This window comes from Cajanus cajan, chromosome 10 (genome assembly GCF_000230855.2).
Source record: "Cajanus cajan strain Asha chromosome 10, NIPB_CcT2T_4, whole genome shotgun sequence".
NCBI lineage: Eukaryota > Viridiplantae > Streptophyta > Magnoliopsida > Fabales > Fabaceae > Cajanus > Cajanus cajan.
Genome location: NC_138526.1, coordinates 31,453,682 through 31,469,833, shown reverse-complemented (window position 1 = coordinate 31,469,833; position 16,152 = coordinate 31,453,682). Strand labels below are relative to the sequence as shown.

General features: G+C 43.6%; 2 protein-coding genes across 2 annotated transcripts; both read right to left on the bottom strand.

Moving 5' to 3' along the window:
• Positions 1-7,262: 7,262 nt before the first annotated feature.
• Positions 7,263-7,963, bottom strand: LOC145952430 (uncharacterized). Its single transcript, XM_083064793.1, has 2 exons — positions 7,958-7,963; positions 7,263-7,895 (listed from the first exon to the last, which is right to left on the bottom strand). Exons 1-2 carry the CDS (start codon positions 7,961-7,963, stop codon positions 7,263-7,265), a joined length of 639 nt encoding a protein of 212 aa, XP_082920919.1.
• A 59-nt stretch (positions 7,964-8,022) lies between these two features.
• LOC145952429 (uncharacterized) lies at positions 8,023-12,355 on the bottom strand. Its single transcript, XM_083064792.1, has 2 exons — positions 11,196-12,355; positions 8,023-11,015 (listed from the first exon to the last, which is right to left on the bottom strand). Exons 1-2 carry the CDS (start codon positions 12,353-12,355, stop codon positions 8,024-8,026), a joined length of 4,152 nt encoding a protein of 1,383 aa, XP_082920918.1. The 3' UTR covers position 8,023.
• Positions 12,356-16,152: the final 3,797 nt, after the last annotated feature.

Sequence of the window (16,152 nt, the reverse complement as noted above, 5' to 3'; positions counted from 1 at the left end):
CAACACGTTGGTCCCCTCGAGGGTTGTTTGTCTCGCTCTGGTATACCTTTATCCTTGGTTTGGGTACCCTAAACGAAATTGAGTGTCTATAGCTTCCCTTCTTTACTTGTCCTTTGGATGGTTAAATGTTTCTTTTTCAAAGGCAAGTAAAGACGTAGACATTTCGTCCGGGTCTTCTCTTTGTTTCTTTATCCAGGTGTTTCCACATTGCATCCTTCAAATAGGTGGGTTTACTTGTATCCTTGCGTTTTAGAGTAGCTAAGTGTTGGATTGCGTACTCTGTTAGGTAACAAGGGTGGAAATTTGTACACCTGATCCTCTGTCTTCAAGTAGATGCTCCTTGCCATTTGCTCTAATTGCTTTTCCTGTGATGGTGAGGTGAAGATCCAGGTCTTCACTTTCGCTTTTGACAATAGCTACCTCCACGTTGTTTTCCTCGGGTAGATGGTGTTTACCTATATCCTTGCCCCTTGGAGCAACTAAGTGTTAAGTTTTGTGCTACATTAAGTGTCAAGGATGGTAAACTGTATCATTTAGGCTTCGTGCTCCGTGTGAATGTCTATGTCGCTTCTTTTGTTGCTAGTCTGAATCTTCCCTCTTGCTTCAATAGTGTAGATGTTGTTGAGATTTCCGTTGAAACACTTTTGTTAATATTTGTAAATTCGTTTAATTCTATCAACGGTCTCAAACACGGCAAGTATACCGGCCGTTCAAGTAGTAAAAATATCGTATCCACATGGATTAGAAGGTAATATAAGCATTTATTGACTATTCGTGACTAAAGAATAATTCCAATTTCATAGTTTGTGCAGTGAATTCAAAGTTGTGACTATTGGAATGAAAGCTGTAAATAAATATTGTTTTGTGAGTGGAAAAGGTAAGGAATGGTATTGTGGTATTGTGAGGTTGTGGGGTCAGATTTCACCAAACGTTAAACTAATGAATCCTTAATCTCTTGTTAAATTCATTGCTTAGTCAACCCAATAGTTTACTCAAACCTAATCCCTTAGAGCAAGAGCCTAGGTGTGGATATTGAATATCAATCCCTTGAGTATCCAATATCTACACCCGCATTACGGGCTAGGGTTTAAGACTACTAATGGGCCAAGCTCCATTCCTAGATACATTTCCCACTAGGCATTTGTTTCAGAGCTAGTTTCAAAGGTTATTTTCCAATACCCATGGAACCTATATCATGCAAGGAGAATCAATCCAAGGCAAGCATTAAGAATAGAAACAACACAACAATGAATGAACAACATATATATAGGACGTCATTTGGACCGTATTGAAGTACAAAAACTCAATATGGGCCGTATTGAACCCAGGGGCCGTACTGCGCCTCATCCCTATAAATAGGACGTCATTTGGACGTCATTCCACACTTTTTCACACAGTTTTGACTCCCTCCTTGAGTATTCTGGGGTTTTTGAGCAGTGTTCTGCCCTAGAAATCTCTCTGGGAGTCGATCCGACGAAGTTCTGGAATTCCGAGCATTTAGCTTGGAGATTCGAACTTAGTCGAAGGGAAATCTTTTGGATTTCCATAGTAAAAATTATTTTTTAGGAAGGAGCGAGCGAGCTTGTAGAGGGAGGGAGCGCCAAAAAGCCTCCTAAACTTCATTGATATATAAAAAGCACGCTTCAAGAGGTTTCTTCTCTAAAAATCCCTTCTTTTACCGCTTTCTGATTGTTGCATATTTAAATTCGTCATCATGTAGATATTTAATATATAATCGCTTATAATAAATAGGGGTAATTTAGTAATTTTACGCTATTATTTAATAAATAATCCGTCATAGGGAACCCGAAAGGGGCGTTGTGGGGTGCTAACACCTTCCCCACACGTAACCGACTCCCTTACCCAACTCTGGTTGTAATGGCCAAGGTTGATTTGCGAAAATCAATTGCCTTATCCCTTTTTCCAATGTTTTGAGTAAAACATTGGTGGCGACTCCAAGAACCCTTCTTTTTACGAAAACCACTAATCCATGGAGGGTCCCGCTTGGGATTAACATGGATTGGTGAATCATTTAATAAAATTGTTAGCTCGACAAGGTCTCAGTTTGAGAATAAGTCGTTCTAGCAATCCACCACTTTCAAAACATTAAAAAGAGTCCAACCATCGTCGCGATTGCCAAGGTTCGTTTCGGCGGGTGGCGACATCCATTCCTAGATACATTTCCCACTAGGCATTTGTTTCAGAGCTAGTTTCAAAGGTTATTTTCCAATACCCATGGAACCTATATCATGCAAGGAGAATCAATCCAAGGCAAGCATTAAGAATAGAAACAACACAACAATGAATGAACAACATATATATATATATATATCATTGAAAACGTTAGGATTACACTAGAATTCGTTGGTTACATCTAACCCCACAAAAAATGGGTGGAACCACTCAAAATTGAGGGCAAAACAAAATAGAGATGAAGGGAGAAATGAAGAAACCGAAGGAAAGACCCACACACGAACAGCTCCAAGCTCCGGGAATCCCTTCCACAGCTCCTAAAACTCGTCCAATGTGTGAATGAGGGAGAAACCCTCAAAAATGGCTTCAAATACGAGCCTGGGAGGTCAGATTAGGGTTTCGCACCCGGCGCCTAAGTCTTCGCGCCCGACTCATAGTCTTCTGAGCACTTTCTGCCTCATTATAAGCCCGGCGCAATTCCTTTTTACGCCCGGTGCAATGTCTTCCAGAGGCTTTCCAGCATTCTCTGCCTTAGAGAAAGCCCGGCGCAATTCATTCCAGAGAGTTTTGAGGTACTCTCTGCCTTGATCACGCCCGGCGTGGTGGAGTCTCGCGCCCGGCGCATGTATGACTTCTAGAGATCCACTGCTCTGTTCTTCTCAAGCCCGGCGCAGCGTCATCTTGCGCCCGGCGCAGCCGCTCTGCTCTGCTCCTTGGCTCCTTATGTTTCCAATCCCACAGATCTTCAATCCTCAAATCTCTAGCTCAATACCTGCACAAAAAATGAGGTGTATTAAGGTATTGTTAGCTAAAATGGGTTAGCTATATCTGCACAAAAGATGAATCAAAAAGGGAACAATTATCTTGCAATGGTGCTAAGAATGAGTAGAATTGTACAATAAATCTCATTCAGAAAGAGGTATAATTGAGACTTAACAACTCCCCCAAACTTAGAACCTTGCTTGTCCTCAAGCAACAAGTAATTAATCTAGCAGATAACAAACAATGCAAGTGTGTCAAGTTCTACATCCTAGTTCACTTGTATTTTCTTTTCGCAAGCATGAACCTTAAATGAATTTTCAGTCACAATTATTGCAATGGAACATGACAAGGTGCAAACAAAGGTTTCAAAAGAGATCAAAGAGCTGAGAAGAGTAATGACTATCTGTATATGCATTCTCACTAGGGAAGTGTTTCTCTCAATGCACACTAGTGTATAAAGGTGAGTGTTTCTCTCGAGTCTACTACTCACGCCACATGATTCAACTTTGCTCTTCGTTTCCAAATGAAACCAGTGGTAAAACAAATGCAGGCACTTATCACAAGGTCTTTATTAGGGCAATCTGAGTCAAGCAGGGCCAAGTAGTAGCAGTCTTATGGTTTTTCAAGAATTGAGGGTGCTATGGCTTAAGAGAGCAATTGGAATTTTTACAATGATATCCCTCTCCATACCCCAATATAACAATTTAGCACACATGCCCTTTCTCGGATCCAAGCCATTAGCCTTTATGAGATGCATATTTACACTTTTGCATCTTAATATTTTTGTTTTTGTTTTGCTTTGTCTCTTTTTTTTTTTTATGTATATATTTTGAATGGCTGATCACATACTTCCTTTTTCCCCAAAATTTCCCATTTAACAACTCCCCCAAACTTATTTGATGTCATCAATTTGCTCTCTTAACCAAAGCAACGGTTATGGTTAATTTTTCATGGTTTGGGACAAGTAGAAGGTGTGGTGTTTGGGCTTAGGAAAGTACGAGTCAAGTGAGAAGTGAAAATGGCTTTTTGGCTTAGGAGGTTAACAAAATAAGGAACAATATGAATGCCTTGATCACCTAAGTACACACATAAGTAAACCACCAGGGAAACTCAAGCAAAGTCTATCATGCAACATAAGCGTAGTTCACTCATTAGTGTTTAGGCTCAAACCTCACCCGACTATGCATCCACAAATTATCAAACTCAGCTCAGTTCTATGATCAACATTGAAACCCGTATGCAATTGGTCATGAACTAAAGATCTAATGTGACTTGCAAATGTTTAAGGTACACACACCACCAAAATCAAGCAAACCACAATCCAGAATCAACCACAAGCAAAGCAAGTATCCACAATATTAAAACCCATGCTAAAGCAGAATATTAACAAAAAAATTGGAACCAACCAAAGTAATCACCAACAGAAACTAAATATAATAACTAAAGCAGAGTTCTGAAACATAAATAGTTCAACACTGAAATGGAAAGACTAAAACATAAATGACAAGAAAAACAATAAAAAGTAGCTAAGTCAAGCTCCTTCCGTATCCATCATGGGGCCTGGTCATCATCATGTCCGGGGTCAGCTCCACCCTCCTCAGCAGCAGCAGCAACACCAGCATCCTCGGCAGCTCCACCCCCCCAAAGAAAGAGGCCTGGTCCCCAGGCCACCCCGTGTAAGAATGGTAATCAGTGGTGGTGGGGAATTGGTAATCAGGGGCAGAGTGCAGCGTGAAACTCCTGAATGCATCAAACATGAAGGTCTGTCCACGGTGGAGAGACTCCATTTGGTCCTCGTGCCTCTGCATAAAAGTATCCAGGCGGTCCTCCTGGCGCTGCATGAATGTGGTCATGCGACCCTCCAAGGCGTCAAAACGCTGATGGATAGTGAGTGGAGGGTCTGGGACAGCAGCATCATCCATAGGCACGTCCTCCTGGGGCCCAGCAGCATGAATAGGCTCGGGGGCAGGGACTGCTGGTGGAGCGCGGTCCTGGCAATAGGCAGAGATGTATCTACTGTTAATGGCCCTGCCAGGACCCTCAAAAGGCGGTGAGTGGACATCCACACCGGCAAGCTGACACAACTGGGTGATGAGGGATGGATGTCCTAGTGCTGAGCCAGGTGCAGAGTTGGCGCAGCCAGCGATCTCCATGCAAATAATGCCCCCCAGATCCACGGTCCTCTGAGTCATGATACAGTACATAAGCATGGACCGGGTCCAGTGCAGGTCAGAAATGTGGGAGCACGGGAGAATGTTAGCATGCACCAAAGCTGACCAAATTCTAACCACCAGTAGAAGATCCCTGTGTTTCACGTGCAGAGGTTGCTGGGCTCGGTTCCTGTGGAACCCACGTCCCGGCATACATATGGTAGCCTCAACCACATTAGGATCCATAGTAGTGTGGCTGTAGTTGCCGTACTCATTCTGCTCATCGTCCCTCAGTGTAGTCCCCAAAAATTCATTGATCGTCCGAGCGTCATAGGGGACATGCACACCCCTAACATAACTAGTGAATGGGGCAAGGCCCTCCTGTCTCAGAGCATTAGTGTAGAACTCTTTGACCACAGCTATGTTAGCCGGAAGTGGATAGGAATCGAGCTTGTCCCATCGGCGCCTGCGCAGTTCAGCTTGAAACTCGGGAGCCTCATTTGGCTCCAGCTCGACCCGCCTCTCCAGTATAAATTTCCGAGCACTAGTGGCCTCGAAATGCTTCTCATTGCGCTCTGTCAGAAAGAGGTTGGAATAGGGTCGACTCGGCCGGCGCGAGGGCTGACCCGATTTCCCTGCACGAGGGCGCTTACTGGAGGAAGCCATCTGTGGAAAATAAACAACAGAAATCCCAGGCAGACAGACATGAGCATAAAACATATAAGGATGACCAGTGCAATTTACTGAAAAGGAAACTAGCCCTAGACTGAAACTAAACCCTAAAAAAAAGCTAAAAACAATGAAAAGAAGGGTCCAGATGTGATTTGCGCTGGGCATAGGATTTCATGCGCCTGGTGCAGGGAGTGTAGAAACTCTCTGGAAACACTCGCGCCAGGCGCAAATCAAATTTGCGCCAGGCGTGAAACAGCATAAAATCTCTCTGGAGACTCACACGCCGGGCGTAGTTCATCGCGCTTGGCTTGAATTCAACCGGAAATTTTAACTCGTTTTGTGCCAGGCATGGTTCGGCGCGCCTGGCGGTCATGCACCCAGGGGTTACACATATGACAACATTCTAGCCCTAAACCCCCAATGTGGGTCAACAGAAACCTTAGGAACCCAAAAACCGAAAACGGAAAGAACAAGCTACAAAACAAGACAGAAAAACCAAGAGGAATGAAAGAAAATGAAAAGGAAGAAGAAAGGACTTACTTGAGTGGAGTAGAGAGTGAAGAAGGCGAAGAAACTAAAGCCTAGACGTGCCCTTGAGATGTAGAACGTGAATAGAACGTGCCCTTGGGAGAGGAAGACGGGTTTGAGGGAATGAGGCACGAGTGGTTGAGTGAGGGAGAATGAGATGGAAGAGGAGGGGGCGTGAGAGTTGAGAGAGTGGCAGAGAGTGGGAGAAGTGGGAGAAGTGGAAGGTTAAGGAGCATCTGAACCGTCACGCCGGGCGCACTAAATGGTCGCGTCGGGCGCTGTATCAGTAGAGTACCAAAGGTTGACCTTATCTGATATGAAGTCGGGCGGTGCCGTTCTTCGCCCAGCGCAATTAGGGTTACTACGTGCCAGTATTTAATGCGCCGGGCATGGCAGATGGTGAGCCCGGCGCCATTAATGCTCAGACCTTCCAGTGGTAAATGCGCTACGCGCGCCGGGCCTGCCTACCCCCTGGAGCACCTAACTGTTAATGCGCCCGGCGCGCCAATAAATGCTCCGGGCGTGGTCGTTCCAGTAGCCAGCCGGGCGCAATTAAAAATTGCGCCCGGCGTGGGTGTTGGCAGAGACCAAATGACTTTGGTGCGCTGGGCGTGGCTATATCGCGCCCGGCGTGAAAAGTTCTTTTTAAGCTTACACCTAGGCTTTTCCACTCTTTACACTCCTAACATATTCAACTCAAATCTATCCATCCACTCAAGCATGATTCACACTTAACACATAATATCAAACACAAACAACACAATACAACATACATATCATAGACTATGCACAATCACAAAACAAGTCACAAAAACGACTATAGTATATAATTAAAACACAAGCATACTAAAGGCTAAAACACAAGTGACTGGAAAGCATATAACAACACAGTTCAGAACTCTGGGTTGCCTCCCAGGAAGCGCTTGTTTACTGTCCCGAGCCTGACAAGAAGAGACCTCAAGGGTCTCTGAAAGAAAGGATACAGCAGAGTCTCTCGACTTCTCCACCCAAGTAGGGTTTCAACCGCTGTCCATTCACAACCCAGCTTCTTTGTGCCTCAGGATCTTCAATTTCTATGGCACCATAGGGTTTCACCTCCTTGACTCTGAAAGGGCCAGACCACTTTGATCTCAGTTTTCCAGGGAAGAGTTTGAGCCTGGAATTGAACAGAAGTACCGACTGGCCTGCCCTGAACTCTCTCTTCAGAATTTTCCTGTCATGATAGCTCTTGACTTTTTCCTTGTAAAGCTTGGATGATTCATAGGCTTGTAGCCTCAATTCATCAAGAGCATGCAGCTCCAACTTCCTTTTCTCACCAGTGCTGAGAGGATCAAAATTCAGCAGCTTCAAAGCCCAATAAGCTTTGTGCTCCAATTCCACAGGAAGGTGGCAAGCTTTTCCATACACCAACTGAAATGGAGTGAGACCAATTGGAGACTTGAAGGCGGTTCTATAAGCCCATAGAGCTTCATCAAGCTTTGTAGACCAGTCCTTCCTTGAAGCTGACACAGTCTTCTCCAGAATCCTCTTGATCTCTCTGTTAGAGACCTCAGCTTGCCCATTGGTTTGAGGGTGATAGGCGGTAGCAACCTTATGATGGACTCCATAATGTTCTAGAGCCCTTTCCAACTGAGCATTACAGAAGTGTGAACCTCCATCACTGATAAGTACCCTGGGGGTGCCAAATCTGCTGAATATGTGCTTCTTGAGGAACTTCACTACTGTTTTGCCATCGCCTTGGGTGTAGCAATAGCTTCAACCCATTTTGAGACATAGTCCACTGCCACAAGAATATATTCATTTGTGAAGGAAGAAGGAAGTGGGCCAACAAAATCTATGCCCCAACAATCAAACACCTCAACCTCCTGCATATTTTGTAAGGGCATCTCATGCTTTCTTGTGATTCCTCCGGCCCTCTGACAACTGTCACACTGCTTGGCATGACTGTGGGCATCTTTGAAGAGTGTCGGCCAGTAAAATCCAGCTTGAAGCACTTTGGCAGCTGTTCTTTCTCCATTGAAGTGCCCTCCATAAGGAGAGTTGTGACAGTGCCACAAAATACTCTTGGCCTCCTCTCTTGAGACGCACCTCCTCAATAAGCCGTCTGAACCAATCTTGAACAAGTGAGGGTCATCCCATACATAGTAGGTAGCATCACGGAGGAACTTCTTCTTTTGGTGCCATGTGAAATCTTCAGGAATAACTCCAGCTGCCTTGAAGTTTGCTAAATCCGCAAACCAAGGCCGCTCTTGCACCATGAACAATTTTTCATCAGGGAACTCCTCCAAGATCTCTTTCTCCTTCAGGGTCACCTCATCATTTATAAGCCTTGAGAGGTGGTCAGCAACCAAATTCTCCTTGCCACTCTTATCTTTTATCTCCAGATCAAACTCTTGAAGCAGAAGAATCCACCTTATGAGTTTTGGCTTGGAATCCGGCTTGGTGAGTAAGTACTTAATGGCTGCATGATCTGTGAACACAACCACTTTGGAACCAATCAAATAGGACCGAAACTTTTCCAATGCAAACACTATGGATAGCAACTCTTTTTCAGTGGTGGCATAATTAATTTGTGCCTCATTTAAAACTTTGCTAGCATAGTGAATAGCATGAAAAAGTTTAGTCCTCCTTTGGCCTAAGACTGCCCCAACCGCATAATCACTAGCATCACACATGAGTTCAAAATCTAGTGTCCAATCTGGTACAGTGATTATGGGTGCAGAGGTGAGTCTAGCTTTTAAAGTTTCAAAAGCTTTCATACAAGAATCATTGAAGCAAAAAGGAGTGTCTTTGTTTAGGAGATTGCTTAGGGGTCTGGCTATCATTGAAAAATCTTTTATAAATCGTCTGTAAAAGCCAGCATGCCCTAAGAAACTCCTAATACCTTTGACATTGATGGGTGGAGGGATTTTTTCTATTACCTCCACTTTGGCAGGGTCAACTTCAATGCCCTTGTGAGAGATCTTGTGCCCCAAGACTATCCCCTCGGTCACCATGAAATGGCATTTTTCCCAGTTGAGGATAAGGTTAGTCTCCAAGCATCTTCTAAGCACCACTTCAAGATTGGTTAGGCACTCGTCAAATGAAGACCCGAACACGGAGAAATCGTCCATGAAGACCTCAATGCTCTTCTCCACCAAGTCGGAGAATATAGTTAGCATGCATCGTTGAAATGTTGCAGGAGCATTGCACAGTTCAAATGGCATCTTCCGATACGCAAAGACACCAAAAGGACAAGTGAAAGCGGTCTTCTCCTGATCTTCCGGATCCACCACAATCTGGTTGTAGCCTGAATACCCATCAAGAAAGCAATAATAAGCTTGGCCTTCTAATCTCTCAAGCATCTGATCCATGAATGGGAGTGGAAAATGATCCTTCCTGGTAGCTTTGTTGAGCTTCCGATAATCAATACACATTCTCCACCCCGTGACTGTTCTAGAAGGAATTAGCTCATTCTTCTCATTCCGAATCACCGTCATGCCACCCTTCTTTGGAACCACTTGCACAGGGCTCACCCATGCACTATCAGAAATGGGGTAGATCATGCCGGCATCCAACAGCTTCATCACTTCCTTCTTCACGACCTCCTTCATCACAGGATTAAGCCTCCTCTGTGGTTGAGCAACCGGCTTGTACTCATCCTCCATAAATATCTTATGCATGCAATAGGCTGGGCTAATTCCCTTGAGATCAGAAATAGACCAACCAATTGCCCCTTGATAGAACTTCAAAACTCTCACAAGCTTCTCCTCCTCCAATGTGGATAAGGAGCTACTTATGATAACCGGCTTGCTTCCACCTTCTTCTAGAAACACATACTTGAGATGAGAAGGGAGTATTTTCAACTCAAGCTTCGGGGTAATCACCTCCCCTTCCTCCTTCAAATCTTTCATATGCCCTGAACCCGGTGTCACCTCCTTATATGAATCAAGGCTCTTCAAACATGCCTCAATCTCTCTATCTTCTTCTTCATGGAGGTATTCAACCATATTGATTAGGACTTTCTCCAAAGGGGTAGAAAAAGAGATATGCTTCCTTGTATCTTCAATAAGGCCATCAATTACATCAACCCGGAAGCAACTGCTCTTGTCCTTGGGGTAGTGCATGGCATCAAACACATCATAATTGACCTCTTCATCATTCACTCTCACCTTAAGCTTCCCATCATCCACATCAATTAGAACTCTTGCAGTCTTCATGAATGGTCGGCCAAGAATGAGAGGTACATCAATGTCCTCTTCAATATCCATCACCACGAAATCAGCGGGAAACAAGAAACGGTCCACCTTCACCAGAACATCCTCCACAATTCCATGAGGATACTTCACAGATCGATCAGCTAACTGCAAAGTCATGCGAGTTGGCTTCACTTCCAAATCACCAATCCTCTGAAGCATAGATAAGGGCATAAGATTGATGCTAGCCCCCAAATCAAGTAAGGCATTCCCAATAGCTAGACTCCCAATAGTGACTGGAAGAGTGAAACTACCAGGGTCCTTGGATTTTGTTGGCAACATCTTCTGAATAATGGCACTACACCCCGCCTCCAATGTGATAGTCTCCTCTTCAAAATACTTTCTCTTCTTGGTGAGGAGATCTTTCATGAACTTGGCATATGTAGGCATTTGCTCTAATGCCTCGGAGAACGGAATGTTAATCTGCAAGGTCTTGAAAATCTCTAAGAACCGAGCATATTGCCTCTCCTTATCCCTTCTTGAAGGTGCATGAGGATACGGTAAGCTCTTGGTGGGTGGTACCTTCACTATACTCCTCTCCTCCAAGGGTGCTTTATTTTTTTCTCTACTGACTCCTTCTTTTTCTTTTTCAATCTCTTTCTCTTTCTCATTCTTTTTGGTATTTTCATTTTTCTTCTTATTTTCATCAACCAACTCGCTTCCTCCACTCCTTCTCAACGCTCCTGGGCCCTCCAAGATGATCTCTTCATCAACACTAGCATCATCTTCTACACTCATATCATTCACCTCCTCGCTCTCCTTTTTCTTCTCATTCTCCTTCACCACAAATTCCTGACCACTTCTTGTAGATACAACATTCAAGTGCCCCTTCGGGTTTTGCTCGGTGTTGGCTGAGAAAGAACCTTTTTGTTGCTCTGCCAGCTGTTTTGCTATTTGGCCCACCTGTATCTCCAGATTTTTGATTGAAGCATCAGTATTCTTTTGATTGGACATAGACAATTGCATGAATTGTTGCAATGTGTCTTCCAACTTAGTGGTTCTTTCATATAAAGGTGGGTGTTGGTGTTGATGTGGAGGCCTGCTACTTGATGAAGCATTCATGTCTGGCTTGTTTCCACCATAGTTATTTCTCCACCCCTGATTTGAACTTTGCGGATAGGGGTGTTGAGAGAAATTTTGCCGCCCTTGATTCCCCATATAATTCACTTCTTCACCTTGGGAATTAGATGAACCGGCACAAAAACCATTAAGGTGGTCACCTCCACAAAAATCACATGCCAATACTTGTTGCATAGGAGGATTATTAGCGTGCATAGCTTGAAATTGTTGAGGAAGCTTGGCCATTTGTTGGTTCAAGGCTTCAATTTGTTGGGAAAGTATCTTGTTTTGAGCTAACACCGCATCTTGAGTACTCAGCTCCAAAACTCCTCTCTTGTGTGAAGAGCTTCTACCATGCTGGCTCCTAAAGTCTGTGGAAGCCATGGACTCAATGATTGTGATAGCCTCTTCAGCAGTTCTGAACATGACTGACCCTCCAAAAGAAGCATCCAATATCATCTTGGTTTGAGGTTGCAAACCATTACAGAAGGTTTGCACTTGATGTTCTACCTCAAAACCATGGTTGGGGCACCTCCTCAACAGTGATTTGTATCTCTCCCATGCTTCACATAGTGGCTCATCCGCACCTTGAGCAAAAGTAGCAATAGCAGTTCTGGCCTCAGTGTTCTTGGACGGGGGAAAGAATCTGGCTAAGAATTTAGTTTCCACATCCCTCCACGTGGCTAGGCTTTGGTTTGGCTGAGAATGAAGCCAAGCCTTAGCCTTCCCATTCAGAGAAAATGGAAACAACCTCATGAGTAGCGCCTCTTCATCAGCCCCAGAAACTCCAACTGAACCGCACAACTCATAAAAAGTGTAGAGATAAGTATGTGGGTCCTCATGGTCCAGGCCAGAAAATTGGTGAGAGCTGATAAGTTATAGGAGTGCAGGCTTCATCTCTGCTAGTCTGTCATTCCTGGTAAGCCTCACAATGCTAGAGAATTCCCTCGGGCTAGTGTAGGTGAAAGCATCACCTATAGTGCGCCTCCGGTTATGATTGTCACCTTCACCTTCCATGTTGAACTCAGGAATGTCAGAGACAAGAACTTCAGGGATCTGATTGGTTGGTTGGCTGACTGGGTTTGCTCTAGTCCTCCTTCTCCTCCTGTTGCTGTTATTCCTCCTTGCAGTGCGTTCAATCTCACGATCGTTCAACAATGGCTCAGAAGAAGCAGTACCTCTGGTTCGGATAGTACCTTGCATACAAGAGAAAACAACAGACTAGAGTGCACAAGTCAGCCCAAAGAATTCATTTGCTAAAATCAAAATTAACAATAAAATTAAAGGAACAAGTCACAAATAGCTATAAATACTAAATTGCCTTGCTAATCCCCAGCAATGGCGCCAAAAACTTGTTGAGATTTCCGTTGAAACACTTTTGTTAATATTTGTAAATTCGTTTAATTCTATCAACGGTCTCAAACACGGCAAGTATACCGGCCGTTCAAGTAGTAAAAATATCGTATCCACAGGGATTAGAAGGTAATATAAGCATTTATTGACTATTCATGACTAAAGAATAATTCCAATTTCATAGTTTGTGCAGTGAATTCAAAGTTGTGACTATTGGAATGAAAGCTGTAAATAAATATTGTTTTGTGAGTGGAAAAGGTAAGGAATAGTATTGTGGTATTGTGAGGTTGTGGGGTCAGATTTCACCAAACATTAAACTAATGAATCCTTAATCTCTTGTTAAATTCATTGCTTAGTCAACCCAATAGTTTACTCAAACCTAATCCCTTAGAGCAAGAGCCTAGGTGTGGATATTGAATATCAATCCCTTGAGTATCCAATATCTACACCCGCATTACGGGCTAGGGTTTAAGACTACTAATGGGCCAAGCTCCATTGTAGACCCCTAAAATTGTCCGGGTCGGAAATAAAGCTTGAAGACTCTCGAAGATCAAAGGAAAGTCAGCCAGAAGGACTCCCAGAAGACCATAGGATGACTATCTGTAGGTTTAGAGGTCTTAGAGTAGCCAAAAATAAGAAAGTGGGAGGTTTGGAGCTCAATACGGCCTCCTTGGAGTTCAGTACGGCCGTACTGCACATTTTGTACTACAATACGGCCGTACTGAAACCAATACGGCCGTATTGAAGTTTCTGTATTTCAGTACTGAATTCAATACGGCCGTATTGAAGTACAAAAACTCAATACGGGCCGTATTGAACCCAGGGGCCGTACTGCGCCTCATCCCTATAAATAGGACGTCATTTGGACGTCATTCCACACTTTTTCACACAGTTTTGACTCCCTCCTTGAGTATTCTGGGGTTTTTGAGCAGTGTTCTGCCCTAGAAATCTCACTGGGAGTCGATCCGACGAAGTTCTGGAATTCCGAGCATTTAGCTTGGAGATTCGAACTTAGTCGAAGGGAAATCTTTTGGATTTCCATAGTAAAAATTATTTTTTAGGAAGGAGCGAGCGAGCTTGTAGAGGGAGGGAGCGCCAAAAAGCCTCCTAAACTTCATTGATATATAAAAAGCACGCTTCAAGAGGTTTCTTCTCTAAAAATCCCTTCTTTTACCGCTTTCTGATTGTTGCATATTTAAATTCGTCATCATGTAGATATTTAATATATAATCGCTTATAATAAATAGGGGTAATTTAGTAATTTTACGCTATTATTTAATAAATAATCCGTCATAGGGAACCCGAAAGGGGCGTTGTGGGGTGCTAACACCTTCCCCACACGTAACTGACTCCCTTACCCAACTCTGGTTGTAATGGCCAAGGTTGATTTGCGAAAATCAATTGCCTTATCCCTTTTTCCAATGTTTTGAGTAAAACATTGGTGGCGACTCCAAGAACCCTTCTTTTTACAAAAACCACTAATCCATGGAGGGTCCCGCTTGGGATTAACATGGATTGGTGAATCATTTAATAAAATTGTTAGCTCGACAAGGTCTCAGTTTGAGAATAAGTCGTTCTAGCAATCCACCACTTTCAAAACATTAAAAAGAGTCCAACCATCGTCGCGATTGCCAAGGTCCGTTTCGGCGGGTGGCGACAGATGGCGACTCCACTGGGGAAGCCTCGAGAGTCAGTCCCATTTAGTGATGGATTCTTTTCAAAATAATAGTTTAAAATTACTTTATTACCCCTTACTTGTATGATAACATGCTTTATCTATTTGGCTTTAATAACTGTTGTATGTTTAAATTTTCGCAATTGTTTGAAATAAAAACTGTACACAAACCTTTGCACACAACAGTTCCCTCTATACCCGGGGGCATGAGTGGAAATCCATAGGGAGTGGATGTTAGTACGGCCGGTTGTCGAATGGGTCTATAGGTGCCCGTAGACCGTTGTCGGAAAGCATCACTCAAGGTGATAACCATGAACTCAAGTCCGACAGTGCGTTGGAACTTTCCATCGACTTACGACGAGAGGAATTGGGTCCCTATAATGGGGGCACCTTGGGGGCCTCAGACCAGTGAGAACAGTTAGAACCACCTTGAATATGCACTTTTCTGCAGGATACCCCTACCTCGTGATTCGCTCGTGACTGTTCGTGGATGAGTGAATTGTGTGTGCATTGTTTATGTGACATTGTTTGAGCATACATTGCATTCTTTAAACATACAATATTCCCCTTTTAAAATAAGAATAAATGGGAATAAAAATCTTCCATTACATGGTGTTAACATCTACCTTCATCACATTCATATAGGTAGTTTCCCTTTTCACCCTAAAAATACAAAAAACAAAATACCCAAAGAAAAAAATAAAATAAAAAAGGGTTATTTATCCAAACCAAGCAATATCATGCATCATCTTAGGGACATCCCGAAAACATGATAATGCTTAGTTAAATAAACACTATGCATGCATATTCACCACCATCATCTCATATCATGCATATAGATCATGGAGAGATCTAGGAGTCATTCATTTCATACATCTCTCCTAGTAATCCATTAATAACATTAATAAAAAGAAAAAATTAATCGATGCGTATGTTCAAAGAATGGATCGCACGCCGTTTGTTATCAAGTGTAAGCCAACAACCGCGCCAAGCGAACACACGTCAACTCCGTTGTTGGTAATCAAGACAAACAAAGGGGAAGGTCCAACACCATTAAGGATCACCGCTCCAAGGCCTTTCCCTTACGAATCAAATAAGGCTGTGCCGTGGATATACGACATCCACTCTTCTGCCGACAGCGATATCTCCAACATCGCTGGACTTGGGGGCATGACTAGGAGTGGCAGGATCTACACTCCCGAAGATCTTCAGGATAAAGCTCCCAAGAATAAAGGAAAAGAAAAGGAGAAAACCGAGGAGAATAAAGAATCCGAGGAGGAGACTGATGAGCTGTTAAAGTATATTCGACAGAGCGAGTACTCCATCGTGGATCAACTTCATAGGACGCCCGCAAAGATTACCCTATTGTCGTTGATCCTAAGCTCCGAACCGCATCGACAAGCTCTGTTGAAAGTCTTGAACGAGGCATATGTATCGCATACCATCTCCCAAGACAAATTTGAGGGAATTGTTAGTCACATCACGGCTAATGATCACCTCACTTTCACCGATGAAGAGATCCCCT

Excerpts from the sequence above, each read along its gene's own strand:
- LOC145952429 (XM_083064792.1), bottom strand. The coding sequence starts at position 12,355 with ATGAGGTTGTTTCCATTTTCTCTGAATGGGAAGGCTAAGGCTTGGCTT. Across the intron at positions 11,016-11,195 it reads AGAAGGAGTGGAGGAAGCGA|GGATAAGGAGAGGCAATATG; the intron begins GTTGGTTGATGA and ends ACCTTCAAGAAG.